The 18,570-nt window shown below is 40.9% G+C and overlaps 1 protein-coding gene across 1 annotated transcript in view; it reads left to right on the forward strand.

Moving 5' to 3' along the window:
* LOC113270144 (contactin-associated protein-like 3) overlaps positions 1–18,570 on the forward strand; it is a 149,332-nt gene that overhangs the window by 42,757 nt on the left and 88,005 nt on the right. The window contains exons 3-4 of the mRNA XM_044391241.3: positions 8,641–8,788; positions 18,205–18,408. Of these exons, the coding sequence (XP_044247176.1) occupies positions 8,641–8,788; positions 18,205–18,408 (352 nt within the window). The remainder of the gene's footprint in view (positions 1–8,640; positions 8,789–18,204; positions 18,409–18,570) is intronic.

An 18,570-nucleotide genomic window follows, 5' to 3' on the forward strand; every position in this document is an offset into this window, starting at 1 on the left:
GGGTTCTAGCCTAGTCTGCATTTTTAAGGAGTCCAGAACACACCCTGAGATTATAAATGAGATCATCAAACATACTGAAACACAGAGGTAAACATTTTGGAATGGAAAAGATCTGAATTGCACATAGAACATAATGTAGCTTTCTTCCAATTCTGTAAAATTTTATGTAGGTGGAAATTTTACTGCAGAGACAAACCGTGGAGACAAATTACGGGAGTAGAATATAGCGTAGCAAAACTTGTCATTGAGCAAATGAGATGTCTAGTTAATGAGATGCATGGTTTTTTATTATGCCACATGTTGATTAAAAATGAGTGGTAAGCAGTTCACAAAAGTGACTTCAGTTGATCCGGCTTCTAAGTGATTAAACCAAACATGAGCTCCTGATCTGCCTTTCCAAAGATTGGGACCTGGGCGGATCTCTCCTCCCTGCATCCCTTTTGGAGAAGGGAGGAGGGGTGTCTCCGGGTGACAGGACGGGTGTCTTGTGAATCCAGCACGTTTCCCTTCTCGGGGGAGGGATGCTGCGTATTTGCTAATATTTTGCCCAGTGCCTGGGATGTCGGCTGGAGCTTCTCTAGAACACTGTTAAAGATAGGAAGGATCCTGTGGCAGAGGGATGGCACCTGCTATGACTAAGCTGGGGACCTCATGTCTGCCCTGTCTCTAATCACGGAATCCCTACTAGAAAATCTGAAAGAAGAGAAAAAAGTTCTGGTGGGAAGCAGTAAATGCAGAAGATAATTATAATAAACCATAAACACTGGCTAACTAGGGGCGGGCAGAAAGCGTGACTTCTGCATGTTAAGCTTTGCTGTACTATTTGACTTTTCTAGCCAAAGCCATCTATGTTTATCGTTTATTTTCCATGTCAACAGGGGTTTTCTTGCTAGTGAGAACACACACCACACTTTTCTTTTTCTGGGTATTTTTTATTAAGAAATGTAACACATAGTGTTTAAAAATAAAAAAGTAATTTGTAACCACGCATTAATAAAAGCAAACAAAAGAGCGCAACATAATAGATATATTAAAATATATAAATGTTTGCATAGCAGCTTGAATTAAATAGATTATCTAGTCCTATGCCTTTTCCTACACTTTCTCTAAGAAGTCTGCCGGGAGATGAACTTTAAACTTCCCATCCACAACTGTGAGATGTCTGAGCTTTTGCTCTATTTGCGTCAAGTTAGACTGCCCGTTTCCTGAATGCTGGAGAAGACAAGAGACTCCTGGGTCAGAGACAGGGGAGTGTGTGCCTGACTCAGTTATTCAGAAAGCCTGGCAGGCAGCATCACATCCCGGCCTTGGTTCTCCTTGACTCTACATCACACGTGCGCCATGTTTGTAGGCCCAGATGGATGCCTGCACATGCAGGGGGTTACATTACAGGAGCTTAGGGAACCTGAATCTTTTGTGCAGGAAGCATGCCTGCCCTTTGCCTGGAAGAAAAAAAAATGGTCTTACAAGGCTGCTTTCTATATAAATGTCCTTGAAAGACAGTTCAGAATAAAAGATAGTCAGGGCTTCTCTTTGTAAGATGTGCGGAAATGGAAGAAACCCATGGAGAATTGTCTTACCTCTGCTCTGGCCCCCACAGCCTTGTATCATCCCTAGGAAATGGCAAGTATGTGTAGCAAATTTTTCAACTTACTTTTCATATTTATTTCAACTTACTTTTCAGAGATGTATTTCTTTTATCCTATTCTAAGCATAATTCTTGTGTTAGAATTATTTTTGAACTCATAGTGACCCTAATCATTTTGGTTTCACAGTATTGCTCACTTAAATTTAAAATGCTAAGAAAAGAACATTTTTTGGGGGAAGGTTACTGAAACGACCAAAACAACTTTACATAGACAATTAGTTGAAAAACAGCTATTTGATCTTGATGCAATTTTAAACTTATTTGGCTAAATCCTATATAAGTTAACACTTCCTTTGAATGCAGAATTATGACTATCACTCAGAAATGACTTTTATTTTTTGTATATACGACAGCAAAATCTTGGGATGGTAAGTATGTTTGCCTTATAAACAGAGTGTAGGATAAATCCAAATATCTGATTGGAGAAGAAAATTTTGAATGGAAAAAATTTTCATTCCACTGCTGCAGGAATGTTTGTTTGTTCCCCTATATTAAAATGGGCAGTTTGCCTCTTTCTTAAAAATATGCATTTATTTAAAGTTTATTTATTTTTTTGTTTGTTTATTTAATCTCTACACCCAATGTGGGGCTCGAACTCCTGACCCTAAGATCAAGAGTCACACGCTTCTCTGGGCTAGCCAGGCACCCTGGCAGTTAGCCTCTTGAAAGAAATGAAAATCCACATAGAATGGTTTAGAAGCATTTATTTAGTTGCTCAGTGGTATTCACTCTCCCTCAGAAATTATTTAAAAATGGAGTTTTTGTTCAAGATGTCTAACACTAGTGTGAAGTTTTTTTTCCCCTAGTTTATCGTGCTGTAACTGATGCTGGGTGCTCAGGTGGTCTTCCCTCCACGTGCATGTTCCCTGGGGTCACTCGGTGCATCCAGATTTCCTCTTGTAGCAACCCAGTGGATTAGGACTCATTCTAAGGGCCTCATTTTACCTTAATCACCTCTTTATCGACCCTGTCTCCAAACACAGTCATGTTCTGAAGTACTGTGAGTTCTGGCTTCCACATATGAGTTTGTGGGGGGCACACAATTCAGCCCATCACAGTAAGTTAGATGAACTCCTACTTTATGAAGTATTTTAATGTTGAATTAAGTACATTCTGATTTCACTTTAAGTCACTGGTACTTCTCAATGAGAAATCTTCCTAAATTTTGTACAAATAACCTATTTGATATATCACTATTTTGAACGTATATAACCTGAATTGTTAAGGAATGCCTTCAAAACTATGCCTAGAGTCCAGTTTAAATGTTATATTTAATTCTTTTCATTCAGTTAGCTTATTTAATTCCTTCAAGTTGCTGATAGGAGATGTACACTATTAAATGCTCATTTGAGGCATTTCTTATAACACTGGCAATACTCATTTTACTGTTTTGTGTCACTCTTCAAATACTGAAAGCTAATTCAGTTTTCACAAAATAAGCTTATGCTGTGTATCATATCACACACTTAGTGTGATATTCTGGTATTGTTTCCAATAACCATACGTTGTTTTTCAAGTATGATCTTGTTGCTATTGGAAAAATTTTTTTTTTCTTTTTCTCTACTTTGAACTTCTTTGCAAACACTAATGGGCCTTTCAGATATCTTATAAAATGTATTTCTCCTGATCACTGAGGAAGATTGGGAAGGGAAGAGTGTTGAGAAATCCACATTAGTTTTACTGCAGAGTCAAGGGAACCTGTCTTCTGTCCTGGGTTCATATTTCAAGCAGAAGGTAAAACTAAACAGTAAAAGCCTACAACTCAGCAATGTGTTTTAAAAATACGTTATTTCAACAATATTTTGGTAATGTTGCCATTGCCCTTTTTAATACAGCACAGATAGCAAAAGCACGTTAATGAAGAGCAGCATTTGGGACCCTGTTTCCTGCATCGACATTGGCCCTGGGGTGTGGATGATTCCAGGGCCAGGCACTGTGGGTTTCTGTGTAGGGTAGCTGTGCTCAGTCACAGGACGGGTTCCGTCTCGAAGTGGGGGAAGGTGCTGGGACACAGAGAGGTGGTTGTGTCTTTTTGCTCAGTTACTGGTTTGATTTTGTGACTTGCTTCCACTACTTAATAAGTATTAAGTGCATACTTTTTCCAACACATTGAGATTTTCCCATCAGAAGATATTACATACACGCCTGTAAGGTACATATTCTGTGCATTGATACATGCAGATTACACACAAGCAGATCTTTTAAGTGCACGTGAGGTACATGTTCGCTTGTTTTAAGTGAGAAGAGAGATTACTCGTTCACTTTCTAGAACACTGTTGAAGTCAACGCATCTGCACAAGTTAAAACTTTAGTGTTCACCTGGCGCAAAGCACCTGGTTAACTGAGATCTCAAGGGGTGAGCCACTTCTTCCAGGTCATACATTTGACCTCTCAATCCAGTTCACGCAATAAAGCTAAAGGAGAAGGAGGATACTTTCCTTGTTTTATTTATATATAAATATTATAGTACTTTCTAGTGCACTCAAATACTAAAAATAAATTACAACAAGAACATTTACTTTAAAGCACCTGAGTACAACTTTTACATGGTCTAACTATAGGAAATAATTTTAGTACATCCTTTCATGGTCCGTGAGCCTCTGGAAATAACAGGGAAAAATATTATTTTTAATAATAACAATAATTACTATTATTCCCCCATTACTCATGAAGAAGCTGAGATGTGGGGAGATTTAAGCATCTTGGCCAAGACCATCATGGCTCCTTAATTAAAATAGCCAGAATTAGAGCTCGGGGATTCCTGCACACTCTCTTAATCCCAGCAACATCCTCCCTCCTACCTCAGAGGTCTTAAAATAAAATGAACAGCATGAGTGAATAATGAAGCTCGGATTTCCTAGGGACCCAGAGTAGAGGCTTAATATTTATTTATTTTTAAAATCACTGAGACCTATTTCTATAAGCAATGTCACTTATATCTTGAAATAAGGGATTGATATAAAAGCCTTTCCTAGGACACAGATATTTAAAACCTAAAATAACAAATACGTAATAGGCAACTCGAAGGTCATTTGTTGACTTTAACGCAAAATTGTGATGACTCACGTTACACGGCTCCACGTGAGCCTCCTAACGATCCTTTCTTATGATTTAGATCCTACTCATGTGACTGCTAACTGAACTCATTGCAGAGTTGGCAGCTTTTCAGAAGGCCATCGATTCCGAAAACAAATTATTTTGGAAACACATTTATAGCACGTGAGTGGAGCCCAAGCTGCGGACTCGGATTGCCTTCAATATAGCTAACGTGGAAACGGAAGACTTCATCAGACATCTTCTGTCCCTAATAGTGGATGAAACATTCAATTGTGATGCCTTTAAAGTGATTGAATATTGAGTCCATGTCCAACCGAAGTGTTCCTGGTGATCAATAGTGGGGAGGGTTTTGTTGGTTTGTTTCTTAATGCTAGGCGAGCTGAGAGGGGTGCCAGAAAGACAAGCCCGTGAACCTCGTTACACTAACTCATCTAAATTGTAAGAGAGGTTTTCTTGTTCTTTACACACAAAAATGAGGGCTTCCCCAAGGTCGCTCCTGTAACGAGAGATGGGAAAGATGGGGTCTTTACCTTCCCACTTATGAGAACAGAGAGTGAGCCTTTGTTCCTGCCAGCCTTCGTGTGGCCTGTGAATCCACGTCTGTCCTGGAAACACCAAAGCAAAAGTATGTAAGGCAAAGAATAGATTGTATCACCTCTTTAGAGATAAACATTGACTTTGCAAAAATATATGGGATCATTTCAGTAATGAGCCCCAAAAGTGAGAGGGCCATGCTAGTAGGGATCCCCCCTGTGCCAAACTCATTTCATTTAATTTCTGTATCTTTGAAGAAATGTATTATTGATTTGTACCCAAAGGGAGTGTTGATAGTTCTACGTAAGACGAGAATAATGTAATGCCTTAAAATTAGAGTGAATAAAGATAATTGCATAGATGTATACACATACATACATTCCAAGTATTGGAATATAATTAAAATTATACGTGACGAATGTTTTGTTTTGTATGCAGATTCTCAGAAGTTGTAAAGAGTGCTTTCTGAATCTCCTCTTTTCATAGACTATGAAGACACTATTGTCACTTGAAATATTTCTTAAATAGTATTCTGTCTAAATTCTATTAAAACAGAACCGGAAATTCCTTTCCTGCATGGCATCGTCATCACAGTCTGAAGTACAGTGTTGAGGACTGATATCCAATAAACACAGTACTTCAGAAGGTAGTCATGATATCCAAGGAAAATAAAACAATCTGTTAAAGTATCCTTCCTAGGAAATCATTTCATTATACGGTTTATACTGAGGTTAAAAATTTTTGTCAGTTACACTCAAATAAATATTGACTTCAGTTCTTAGGTTGAATTACAATTTTGGCTTCACAGTGAATGTAGGAACCGATGTCCCTCCCTTGAGTATTGATCTACATGTCTTGGGTATTGAACCTGAGTCAGGATGTAAGTAGCAGGATGCAGTTTGACAGATGAGCTTCTTCTGCCACATGCGCCCACAATACCCAAAATGGCAGCCAAGGCCACGGCCCCAGTGGCCAGTGCTCGTGGACCGCCTACCTCCATGCAGGTGTGGGAACATGACTTTTCAGATATTATCTCACTTAGTAGCACCTCAAAATTTAGGGTTAGGTTTGACCAAGCTGGTTTTGTAGGTGAAGGAAGTGTGGCTGACAACCCATAATAATAGCTAAGACCGTGTGCTGGAAAGTGGTGGCGTTGGTACAGTGCAGCTCCTGTGCAGGCCATCCTGTGGTTCCAGCAGGAGGGTTGGGGTGGGGAGAGCACATTCCCAACTTCCCGTTCGGAGCATGGCGGCAGTGGAAAGGGTTTACCTGATCTCGGCATAACAGTTGCTAACCCTTGAAAAATAGGTGATGTCTGGCAAAGATTACACTTTCACTGAGAAAGAGAGAGACGACCAAGGGCCTCCCAGCTGATGTTTCATTCACTGGCCGAGAGGAAGGATCATAGTGTCTGAGACTGGCACTGCCATTGCATTTGAGTTTTCTATATTCTTAGTTCCATCTCTTCATACATGCTTGTTATGGCTTACAAGCCTGAGTGGTGATTGGGCTTGGTTTGGTTGGGTTTGGTTGTCAAGCCAGGTCTAGTGTTTCACAAAGCAAAACGACGAGGCAGGCATCCTTCTTGGCTGAACTAAGAGCTTTGCTCCCGTGCTGCACGATTATATCTGACTGTTTTAACTGCAGGCAGGTAGCGGAGTCTGTCCTTCTAGTGCAAGTGAGCATAAGAAAGGTTCAGGTCTTTTGTTCCCTAATTTTATTACTATCATACGAAGGAGTATTACGAGAACATCTTTGACTCTCTGGATGATAAAACTTGGAGAGATCAAAGAGTGCAGAACTTGAACTTTTGATGGCGGGTTCCAAGAACGGATAGCATTTAGACAGATTTAACATTTGACGTTAGATTTTAAAAGAGACACACCATAGCTGGGGCTCTAACTCTTTGTTTTCAGAGCATAAACTGGTAAGGTCCTTGGATGGGCCAACATTTTCTATTAAGATGCTGTGTTAAGATTAGGAAAACCTTAAGCTGTTATGGTTTCGCTATTGCATAGGCCATCTGGGAAAATTGATGAAGAGATGGATGAAGAATTGATGGAGTCAATTTTAAAAGGGATACAAAGCTCAGGCTCTAAAATGCTTAGAGCAGAAAGAGCCCGTTGAAACCCTGTTCCAAGGGAGGCTAGAGGAGTTCTGGGGCTCAGGTGGCAGGACAGAGGAGCCAAGCATCTCAGTGGACTTCGCAGGCACAGGTGAATTGCTTACACACGAGCTGTGATCTTCTGACGCACCCTACAGCTTCCTGAGTATTGACTATTGATGTGCCGGCGTTAATGCTAACGTGGGCAAGACCGTAGGGGTGAGGGGGGTCGATTCGCTGAGAGGGGATAACTAAATTCATGTCATCTGAAACCCATCCTTCTCCCCCCCCCCCACATAAAAGTACGGAACACCTCAGTAAACGCCGTTCAAGAGGGGTGGCCAGGACAGGATGGAGAGGCTGCGTGGGAATGCACTTCCTGTGTGTTGGAGTCTGTGTTGCATTTTGTAATTTTTCTTGCATGTATGTGTTACCTTTTAAAAAATTGATTAAATCGTTAGTTACATAACTGTAATTAATGTGTGTATATGCAGAAGCATCCCCCTCTTTGGGAAGGGTTTCCCTATGTGCAGATATTTACATGGACATCAACGCCATGAGAAACACGTCACACATCCTACCAGCCTGCCCTGCTTTCATGCTGGCCCCTTCTAGCATGAGGCCAGGTGCCTGTGGCTGAGCAAGCGCACCCCTCCATCTTGTGGGTCCCCCGGGGGCTCCCGGAGTGCGGCTAACTTGGGGCAACTGACCACGCACAAAGAACACTGGGATTGAAATCCGAAACCCAGGAATCTAGTCTTGCTGGATGACAGCTATCCGACCGCTGCAGAATCTTCCTACTTTCTTAGACTTTGGTTTTGCATTTATAGATGAAGGCTTTTGAACTAGAACCCTGTCTAGGTCCCTTCCAGCTCGCAAATCCCAGAGTGGAGGGTTTTTGCTGCACAAACTGCAAGTTATCATTGTGCTTGATTGCCTTGGATGTGGGACTGCATGTAAACGTCTTAACTGCTTAGAGATTAGGGAAATGCTTAAGGCAAGAGCAACTTTCCAAAAGCAAGCCTTCAAGGGTAGCAGGTTTATAGCCAGCTTCATGGTGCCACTGAAATTTAAATCACCCTGCAAATAAGGAAAGCTTAGAACAATGGTGACTGACTAATCCAGGCCCTGAAGAAAGGTTGTCACATCCCTCTCGAACAGTAGCAGCATTTCTATAAAGCAGGCAGCCTTTCACATATTAACAAAGTGAAGCCTCCATCTGTCACTGGCATGAGAAGTGACAGCGTGAACTCCGTGCTCTGCAGGCTCATTGATCCCTTTCTCTGTTCTCTCCCAGGGTTTTCCAGGAAACACAAACGCGGACAGTGTGGTGCATTACCGACTGCAGCCTTCCTTCGAAGCCAGGTTCCTGCGCTTCCTCCCCTTAGCCTGGAACCCTAAGGGCAGGATCGGGATGCGGATAGAAGTGTACGGATGCGCATACCGTAAGTGGTGTTTACCCCCCCAACCCCCCACCCCCGAAATCAGCCACAGAGGGGCACGCTTTAAAGCCCAGGCTGAAAACCGAGCTTGACTTTTTCCAGCCTCTTAAATAGCTCTGTGTGTAACACTGTTGTTATGGAAAGCCGGATATTGCTGTCTTTATTTTCTAGTTGAATGTAGAGGTGCGCCCGAACGGAGCCTCAGGGTCCTAGATTCCCAGAGAAGAGCAGGGTACCTGTTTTAGAGTGGGTGCGTCATAAAATTAACGAGTCGACAACAGTAAGTCACTGTGATGGATGGTGCTGTTCTCGGACACTGAGGTGACCCTGGTGTGGGAACACAGGTGACAGCAGGTGATCTTGTTTTCCCTGTAATCCACAATGACTTGGTGCTTCTCCCATATTCACTGCTTGAATCCCCACTTTCCTCGAGGTGAACCCTCGTTTGAACATCATGTCTGTGTTGTGTCTTACCTCTTTTCTCACTGATGAGAAGAGTGACAGAAGTCACAGCCAACGTGAGCCTGAACACAAGCAGAAATGCATTCAGTGACATCTGTGGGGGAATCGACTCTACACTTGACATTTGGATGATCCAAAACATACTGGAATTTCTTAAATGACTATGAAAGAAAAAAAATTATTTTAAAAAAATCTTCTAGAAAACTGGAGAATAACCCAAAGAGTATGCTGGATGGGAACATCGTGGGAGGTTGGGTTTTTGGTCACACTTCATTTCATACCTGATCAGAGCATTAGCTTTGCAGAAAAGTATCAATAAGATCTACCATATGCAGAATATTTAATGTGTCAGATCCTACCTTACAGACATTTTCTCATTCAACTCTCACACCAGCCAAGGGGATCTGGTATAGTCATAAGCTCTCTGCCTCAGAGGAGGACTGGAGATGTTTGCGAGAGCTATTACCTACTGGATCTAGGATTTAAAAACTATGTCTTTTTTTCCCCAAAATTTGGTTCTCATAACTTCTATATCATTCAGGCTTTCGTTTCTTTATTCCCTCACATGCCATATAAGAATTTATCAGACACTTGCTACTTGCAAAGAACTGTGTTAGGGATTGGACGTAGGGGGCCCTTCTAAAATGATTGATTTTCTTTGTCGGAATTTTATGAGAAGTCATAAAATTGTACAAAACAAATGTAAAATATCGGAACACGAACCTGGGGCCTAGGGAGTAGAGCGGTCAGTCGGTTTGCAAAGCGAAGGGCTTGGAAGGTGAGCTGGGGGGTAGGGAGGGGCTTCCAGGAGGGAGGGAGGAAGGAGCATTTGAAACAAGGGCCGTAGAATCTTGGTTTCTGCTGACTCAGGGATCGGGGAGCGTGTGGGCACTGTGGGGCGCAGTGATCGCTGCATAGCAACGACAGCACCGGCCCTTTGCTAACCCCACAGACAATGAGACCTGATGTGAGGCTCACCATCCCAGAAGCATCCCCATCCTAGATTCAAGGGTCCCCTTCGGCCTCAGCTCCATCCGTCTTCCTGAGGACAGGCTCCGCTTTCGCTCCGTTTCCAAACCCCACCTCTGTGTTGGCATTTCCGTGCAGTGCAGATGGTGTTGTGATGCTGTCAGCCTTTTTCCCCTCTATCCATTGGCCATCTCCTTCCCTCCTTTTGCTTCTGAGATCCATGAACGTGCTTACCGCTGCAAGCTGGGACATCTGATCTGCGTTTTCTCTTTGATCCCATAAAATTAGCTTCTCCTTTCTCCCATTACTGTGGAAACAACTTCAGGTTTACTGACTTCAAAGCAGAACATGGTCTTTGATGGCAATTTGCCATTAGCTGGATGTTCTTCGTGAGGAGATATTACACCAGTTCCTTGGGTCAGAGGTCAGTACCAGGGAGATCAGAGCTGCGGGCCTGGTCCCCAGAAGGGCCTTCATGCCTCCTAAATTCAGTAAACATGAGCTGTCGAGCCCAGGGGGCTCCTAGCATAAAACTAGACTGATAATAATCATCGCGACTTGTAAAACTAGGCAAAGTACCTTCCTTATTAATAGTGGGGCCTCTGTATTGTCTTCATTTTTATTATTAATAAGAATAATTGTTCAAGCATAGAGCTTTGCACTTTTATTTTTGACAGTAATTGAATATGATATGGTTTATAGCCCAAAGTGCTAATTATTGTCTTTTTTTCCCCCATTTCTATTTTCACTGCTCTGTTGATATTGAGAAAATGTCCAGATTGCTTATCTTGGCATATAATGTCTCTTAGATGCAACTTCTCTTTTTGGTTTCATTTCTTGAAACTCCAATTACAGTGATCCTCGTTATTCCTACAAACACCAGGCATTTTTCATGGCTTCCTGGCTTGGCACACACAGGTTCTGTACCTGAAAATCCCTCCTCTCGCCTGACTCCTAGAGTGGACATGGAGCATGTGGCGTCTTCTTAGAGTTCCTCGCCCCCTCCAACAGTCTTGTGTGTCCAGTGCCGTATTCCCCAAGGACTTGTTCTAGGCTTTGTATCCCACTCCAAAAAGGTCTCCATTTGGGTTCCTCTGCTTTCTTAAATTTTCAATACCATTTACACACTCTGATCAATTCCACGTTGACATCCTCGACACAGATCTCTGTAGCCACAGACACGGACACTGGCCCCAGGTCCACCTTCATTTCTTTCTCCATTGTTATTCATCTTTTGGGGTATCTTCTCTTCCTCCTTTTCTACTTTGACTCCTTGCGTTCATGGTCAGTGTCTTCTCAAGCGTTCCCTTGAACTCATACCATTCTCATCATGTGGTGGTGTGCTCTTGTAATGTAATCTTACGTTTATTAGTGTGTTGATTGTTTGAATAAGGGAAGGGAGAAAGAAGGAGGGGAGGACGGAAGAGGAGAAAAGAGGAAGGAAGGGAGTGCATGAATCCTTAGGAATATGGAATATGTAGGCATAGAATGGCCAACACCATGGGGGTCTACCAGTCATCCACGTGACACTCTTGTCCTGTGTCAAATTAGGCATTGAAAATAAAATGGGTACACAGGAAAGAGGAGAAGGAAATAAAACATGTAATTGGCATTTTAAAATATTGTGTTTATTTGGGGCATCTGGGTGGCTCAGTCAGGTAAGCGTCCATTGATCTCGGCTCAGGTCTCTATCTCAGGGTCGTGAGTTCAAGTCCCACGTTGGGCTCCATGCGGGGCATGAAGCCTACTTTAAAAAACTTAAAATACTGTGTTTATCTTAAAAACGTATAGACTGTTGCAGTAAAAATTTATAGGCTTTATTTAGCAACCTCAACATGTGTTGATATTTATAAGCCTGTTGTTAACATTCTATTTTATATGCAATGTAGAGTTTATGTTTTATACACAATGAGATAATATTCATTGACCCATGTAAATTCTGATGTTCTTTCTTCCTTTGTATTGATCTCTGTTTCCACATTTCATTTTCCTTCCCCGCAAAGACTTCATTTAATATTTTCTTGCAGCATAGATCTGCCGATGAGGCATCTTTCACGTTTTGTATGTCTGAAGAAAGTTGGTATTTCGCCTTCATTTTTTAACGTTATTTTAACTCAGTATAGAATTCTAGGTTCATCACTTTCAAGATGGCGCTCTTCTGTTTCCACACTTGCATCCTCTCCACTGAGAAATCCGCCGCCATCTGTAATTTTGTTTCTCTGAATGTGACATGACCTTTTTTTCTTTAGTTGCTTTTAAGATTTTGAACAATTTGTTTCTGGTTTGATTCTGTTTTATTTTATTCTGTTTCTTGTGTTCAGAGCTCATCAGGCTATTTGAAATTGTGGGTTTATAGTTTTCATCAGCTTTGGAAAGTTTTAGCCATTGTTTCTTCAAATATTTTTTCTATATTTTCCCTTCACTCTTTTCCATCAGGGACCCAGTTATCATTGATAAAACATGTATCAGGCTGTTTGACTTTGTTTTGTTACATGACTTCACTGATGTCCTGGTTTTTGTCTTCTTAAATTATTATTATTTCCTCTTTGTTTCACTTAAAAATATTGCTATTACTGTGTCTTCAAGTTCACTGGTCTATTTTTCTGCAATGTTTTATCTGCCAGGAATCCCATTCAGTGTATTTTCCAACTCAGACATTGTAATTTTCACTTTTTAAAAAGTCTTTTGTGTATCTACTTGACTTTTTGAACATATGGATGACAGTTATAACAACTACTTTAGTGTCTTTCTTTTCTAATTATAACATCTGTGTCAGTTCTGTTTTGATTGATTTTTTTCCTCATTGTGGGTCATACTTTCCAGCTTCCCTGTATGCCTGGAAATTTTTGAGTAGAATCCAGACATTTTGATTTTTACCTTGTTGGATGCTGGATATTTTTGCTTTCTTATAGCTTGAGTTTTCTTCAAGGACGCATTGAATTGAATGGATTTGGATCCTTTTAGGTTTTGCTTTTACAATTTGTTAGCCCACACCGGAGCAATGTTTGGTTTAGGGTAGTTATTCCCACCACTAAGGTAAGACCCACCACCCAATGGCAAAGACTGGGGAGGTTTCCAGTCTGGATGATGCAGTGGGCGCTATTCCCAACCCTGTGTTCAGCCATCGTTCTTTCCCATTCATCCTTTTCGATGGTTCATTTCCTGGTCTTGATGAGCTTTACCACTCGCACGCACTGATCCATACTTTGCTGAATGCTGATCACCAGTGTTCTCCCCGTTTATCCTTCTCTGCTCCATGCTTTCCCAGTGGACACCAGGGGCTTTGTTCCCACCAGACTCCTGACTCTATGTCCTCTTCTCAGGGCGTCTGCTGGGCTCTGCCCTTGTCTCTCCTTCCTGCTCTATGACCTGGAATCTCTCTCGAGGCAGTGCCCCAGGTGGTGTTCCTGGGCTTATCTTGTATGTCTTTCATCTCTTGGGCGTCATGAAAACCATTGTTTTATGTGCCCTCCCCCCCAACTATTTTTTCTGGCTTCAAGTGAGAGAGTAAATCTAATTACTCCATCTTGATCAGGAGCCGAAGTCATAAATGCAGCTCTCACTCTCGTGGCGCTTCCTTTTCGTTGCCCAGCGCTCTCACGTAATAATGTAGCCAACACCCGTGTTTCAGGCACTGTTGCGCACACTGTCTAGATGTTGACTTATTTAATACTCCATTCAGTGTTGTGTGGGAAAGACCTCTTCATCCTCTACAGAGGAGGAAACGGGCACAGATGGGTTAAGGTTTCCACAATAGAATCAGGATTTGGATCCTCACAGGGCAACTCCAGCCCTTTCTCTGAGCTACTGCTCTGTGTTGTTCTGAAAGGCTGTTTGTGGGACCAGATCCAGAGGCTGTGATTCTATCAGTACAAATCTAGTCTCACGCTGGTAAAATGGATTTCTTTCCCTAAACGACTAGTATGTGTGGGCCCCTTTTTTCATCATATTGTTACTGATAGTCATCAAATATAAACATATATGTAATATAAATATAAATTTATATATGCAATATAAATATATGTAATATAAATATATGTGATATAAATATAATAAAATTTTAAATGCCATAATAATACAAATAATCAACTCTAACTTTTTTTATTTGAATAAAAACACCAAAATAATGCATTACATTACCCCTGAACATCACACTTAACTTTTATAAGAAGGCTTCATGAAAAATGTCTTTGTATTAATTCAACTAATTAAATAATTGGGGTACTTGAAACTGGTCACTTATTATGAATTAGGATGGGAAACAATAGTTTCATCTATTGTAAGAGTAAAGAACCTATATCCCCAAATAGAAAATGTGGTACTTAATTGAAAATAGAAAGTGTCTTTTCCGATTTTATATGATTTTAATTTAGAATTATTCGTGTTATTAACTGAGGTTATATTTTCATGCCTATCACTAACAGGTGGCATGCAGGTGAGGGGAGCCTCTACTTAGTGGAGATTGCACTCAGGGGTGCCTGCCTGGGGCTGCCCCCCATCCACACTTGGAGAGCTAGCTACTGCAAACTCACTGTCCCACAATATGATGTTTTGGTTTAATTTTTAAAAATCTGTTGCCTTTCAAAATTGTGTTTGAGTGATACATGTTTAAAAATGTTCTATTTAGTGACTTGTCAGTTTGTTTTCAGATATTCAGATTGATTTATGAACGTTTGTAAGTAAACAACATTTTGTAGAATTGATTCTCTTTCACAGGGCCTATAATCGAGTCTCCAATCTAAATATTCCTGTTGCAAGTCATCTTTGTAACAACGTGTACTCTTATTTATCATGTGGGCTTCACACTGGGGCTTCTTGATCCACAGTATAGCCCGTTGTTTGAACCGTGTTGGCTACTGTTGGGTGCCTATCTGTAATTTGCATGTGACAGGTGCCATGTGATTGGTAAGGTCTTACATTCTTTCTTTCCAGACACTTCCCCAGAGAAGAGCCCCCTTGCTCCTACTTCCTCCAGCCTGACTGTGAGCTTCCTTGTCACCAGTTTCCTTAGCAACCCACAGTAAGACTAGAATATTCCTGGTGAAATGCGTTCTTTCATGATAGCAGAAGTGAGAAGGTGAGGGAAGCAGTGTCAGCTCTGGGAGGGCCAGACCACGTCTGTCCCCTTGGGTTTCATCCCAGCATCCCAGCACCTAGTGGGTGCTACACCCATGTTAAATGAAAATGAAGCTGTACTTGCGGAACGGATGGAAATTAAGTCAGGGCAGTGTGAGGGGAGAGGATGGAGGGAAAATGAGGAGGAAATGGTCTTTTAATAACAAAATGGTATTTGCCAAAGCAAAATCCCTGCCAAAGTGGAATCTGAAGACTGTCCCTATAAAACCAATCTTTTATATTACTACACAGGAGCCAAAATATTTACCTATTTTTTGACCTCATAAATACATATTCAGGAATAGCCACAAATGAAGTGTATTGAATTATGCAACAGGCAGATCAACAAAAATAATTAAATTTGTGATTTCCCATCTCAAATAGGGTTTTTAATTTTTAAATTGAAGAAGGATCCCAACATGTCTGGCCGTGAGCTGGTTCTTATCACGGCCACCTGTAAGCAGTCAGGAATCCGGCACGGAGAGCATCACTGGTTGATGCTGCAGAGTGAGGGATGAGAAACCTCTGTGTGGGCCAGACAGCACACATTTTAGGCTTTGTGGGTACCTGTGCTCTCTGCCATGATTCTTTTTTTTTTTAACGACCCTTTAAAAATTAACTTGTGGGGCTGTACAGGCTGCAGAGTTATGTGAGTCATTTCAGATGAAGAGAAGGAGCAGCCTCACATTGCAGACTTCTAAAAGCAATTCCTGAATTTTATCTGTGCTGTTTTTACCCTCTACACTGAGCTTAAGTTTGTTATCATTTAAGATTTTAATGAAACTACCAGGACTACCACAAGATATATTGTTTGAAGTGGTTTTGCTTTATTCCATTGACGACATATCTAGGTTATCATTCAGTCCCCTTATAGGCTTAGTGAACCTGTCAAAATACATGTTAAATGTGCCTCATAAGATATAATGTGATGATTAACATGTGGTTGATTGTTCTAGATACAAGTGTTAGTGATCTCATTGGAGAGAAAACGAAAACATGAGAACAAAAGGGTTTCAAGGCCATTCTTTTGTGTTTCTACAGATTGAATAAATTTTTCACTACTCCATTTTGCCCAAGGGGAATGTTCCAGGAAATATAATTTAGGTTCTTTAGAGCAGTGGTTCTCATATGTAGTCACCAGACCAGCCGCATCAACATTGCTAGGAAACACGTCAGAAATGCAGATTCTCAGGTCCCACCCCAGGCCAGCAGAGTCACAATCTGGGATGGGGCCCAGTAATCTGTGCTTAGCCAACACGGCAGGACATCCTCATCCCTAGAAGACCAGTGTTACTCTTACAAAGCAATGGTGGCAGTAGGGAAGCTGGGGACAAACACGATCTGATCAAAATAAACCTGATAAAATCATTCGTGGAATAAACATTTCTTCTTCGCTAACTGCAGAAATGAGCCTTAATTATTATCATTGCCTTTCAGTGACTTGCTGGCAGATAAACTATACTAGTAAAATGTGAAATCATTTAAATCCTTCATTATCAAATTCTCATTACTGTATTGTCATCTGACGTGCTAAAGGACATCATTTTAATTTGACAAAGGGTTATGTTTTTATCAGACATTCATTTAACTATGCAATGAAGAATAATTGCTTGTTTCCGTGATTTCTAGACACACTTCCGTGTTTATGTATTTTCCACCATGTATGGGAATCAAAATCAAACTCCTGAATTTTCAAAAGGTGGCTGCATGAAATAAATGATTCCTTAGAGTTGCAAACATAAAGGGTTTACTGTAAATACTTTGGTTCATCTGAATGAAATCGGTCCCAGTGTCATTAGGTATAGGGTTTTGTGAAGTTAAACGACATCGTATCATTGGCTCGAAAGACACCAGCTTCCTGTTTCACTGGCTTTCTCTTACACCTTCATTTATTGCACCTACACATTTTTTAAAATTTCCTTTTTAAAAAATTTATTTGAGTGAAGTGTACACACGATGTTACATTAGTGTCAGGTGTACAACATAGTGATTCGACGACTTTACAGGCTATACGATGCACCACAAGCGTAGCTGCCCTGTGTCCCCATACAACTGGATTACAATATAGTTGCCTATATTTCCTAGCTGTACCTTTCATACCGCGACTTATTCATTCACTCCATATCTGGAAGTCCCTACCTGCCAATCCCCTTCTCCCATTTTATCCATCCCCCGCACCCTGTCCCTTTAATAGCCACCAGTTTGTTCTCTGCATTTATAGGTCTGGTTCTACTTTCTGTTTGTCTATCCATTTCTTTTGTTTTTAGATTCCACATATGAGTAAAATCTTCCGGTTTTTGTCTTAAGGCACAATAACGTCTTGTCTTTTTACTTATGAAATACGAAAAATATGAGAGATTTTTCTGGGTAATATGAATCCCTTTGTGGATCTCTTGTTCCGTCTTCAGTTGCTTTGACCAATGTTCTTTTTATGTTAATGATAACATATAACTTTTTCAATAAACAGAATGCAAGTGAACTCGGTAGTTGGGAAAATGAGACTATCAGAAAGGTGAGGGACAATGGCAGCTTCGTAGCCCTGATGTGCTGCGGCGGGGAGTGACTTCAACTTCTTTACCGATCTTCATTGTTTATAGGACGTAAAGTGGCCAATAGAAAGGCAGAAGCAAATGGACTTAGTCAGCAGAAGTATTTCTAGTTGATACATGTTAGGGAAAATGTCAGAAAAGGCAAACAGTGGGGTTTAGGGATGTCAACTACTGGTATCAAGGGAGAATCGGCAGCACCGTTTTTCCCCCCTGTACTAAACAAACCGGAGATATATTACGTATGCGTGTGTTTGTGTCGACTTGCTCATTTCGATGCATGAGTAAAGATATACTTAGATTACTTTTTAATGTCTCCTGCTGTAGGATCTGAGATGGTTAATTTTGATGGAAAAAGCTCCTTGCTATACACATTTAATCAGAAATCCGTGAGTCCAACAAAAGATGTTATTTCTTTGAAATTTAAAACCAGGCAGACTGATGGGATTCTACTCCACAGAGAAGGACAAAATGGCAAACACATCACCCTGGAGTTAGTTAAAGGAAAACTCATCTTATCCCTTAATTCAGGTAAAAAACTACAAGTGGGTGTTTTCGAAAATATGCTTATTTAGATGAAAGTATCATTTAATATTCAGTTTTTCACAGTTAAGTAGTCAATTTATCCTGAAACCAGAACACTTCTGAGAAAGAAAGAAGACCCTATAAATAATTACTCTGAAGCAACAGGTG

Source organism: Ursus arctos, unplaced genomic scaffold (genome assembly GCF_023065955.2).
Source record: "Ursus arctos isolate Adak ecotype North America unplaced genomic scaffold, UrsArc2.0 scaffold_33, whole genome shotgun sequence".
Classification (NCBI taxonomy): domain Eukaryota; kingdom Metazoa; phylum Chordata; class Mammalia; order Carnivora; family Ursidae; genus Ursus; species Ursus arctos.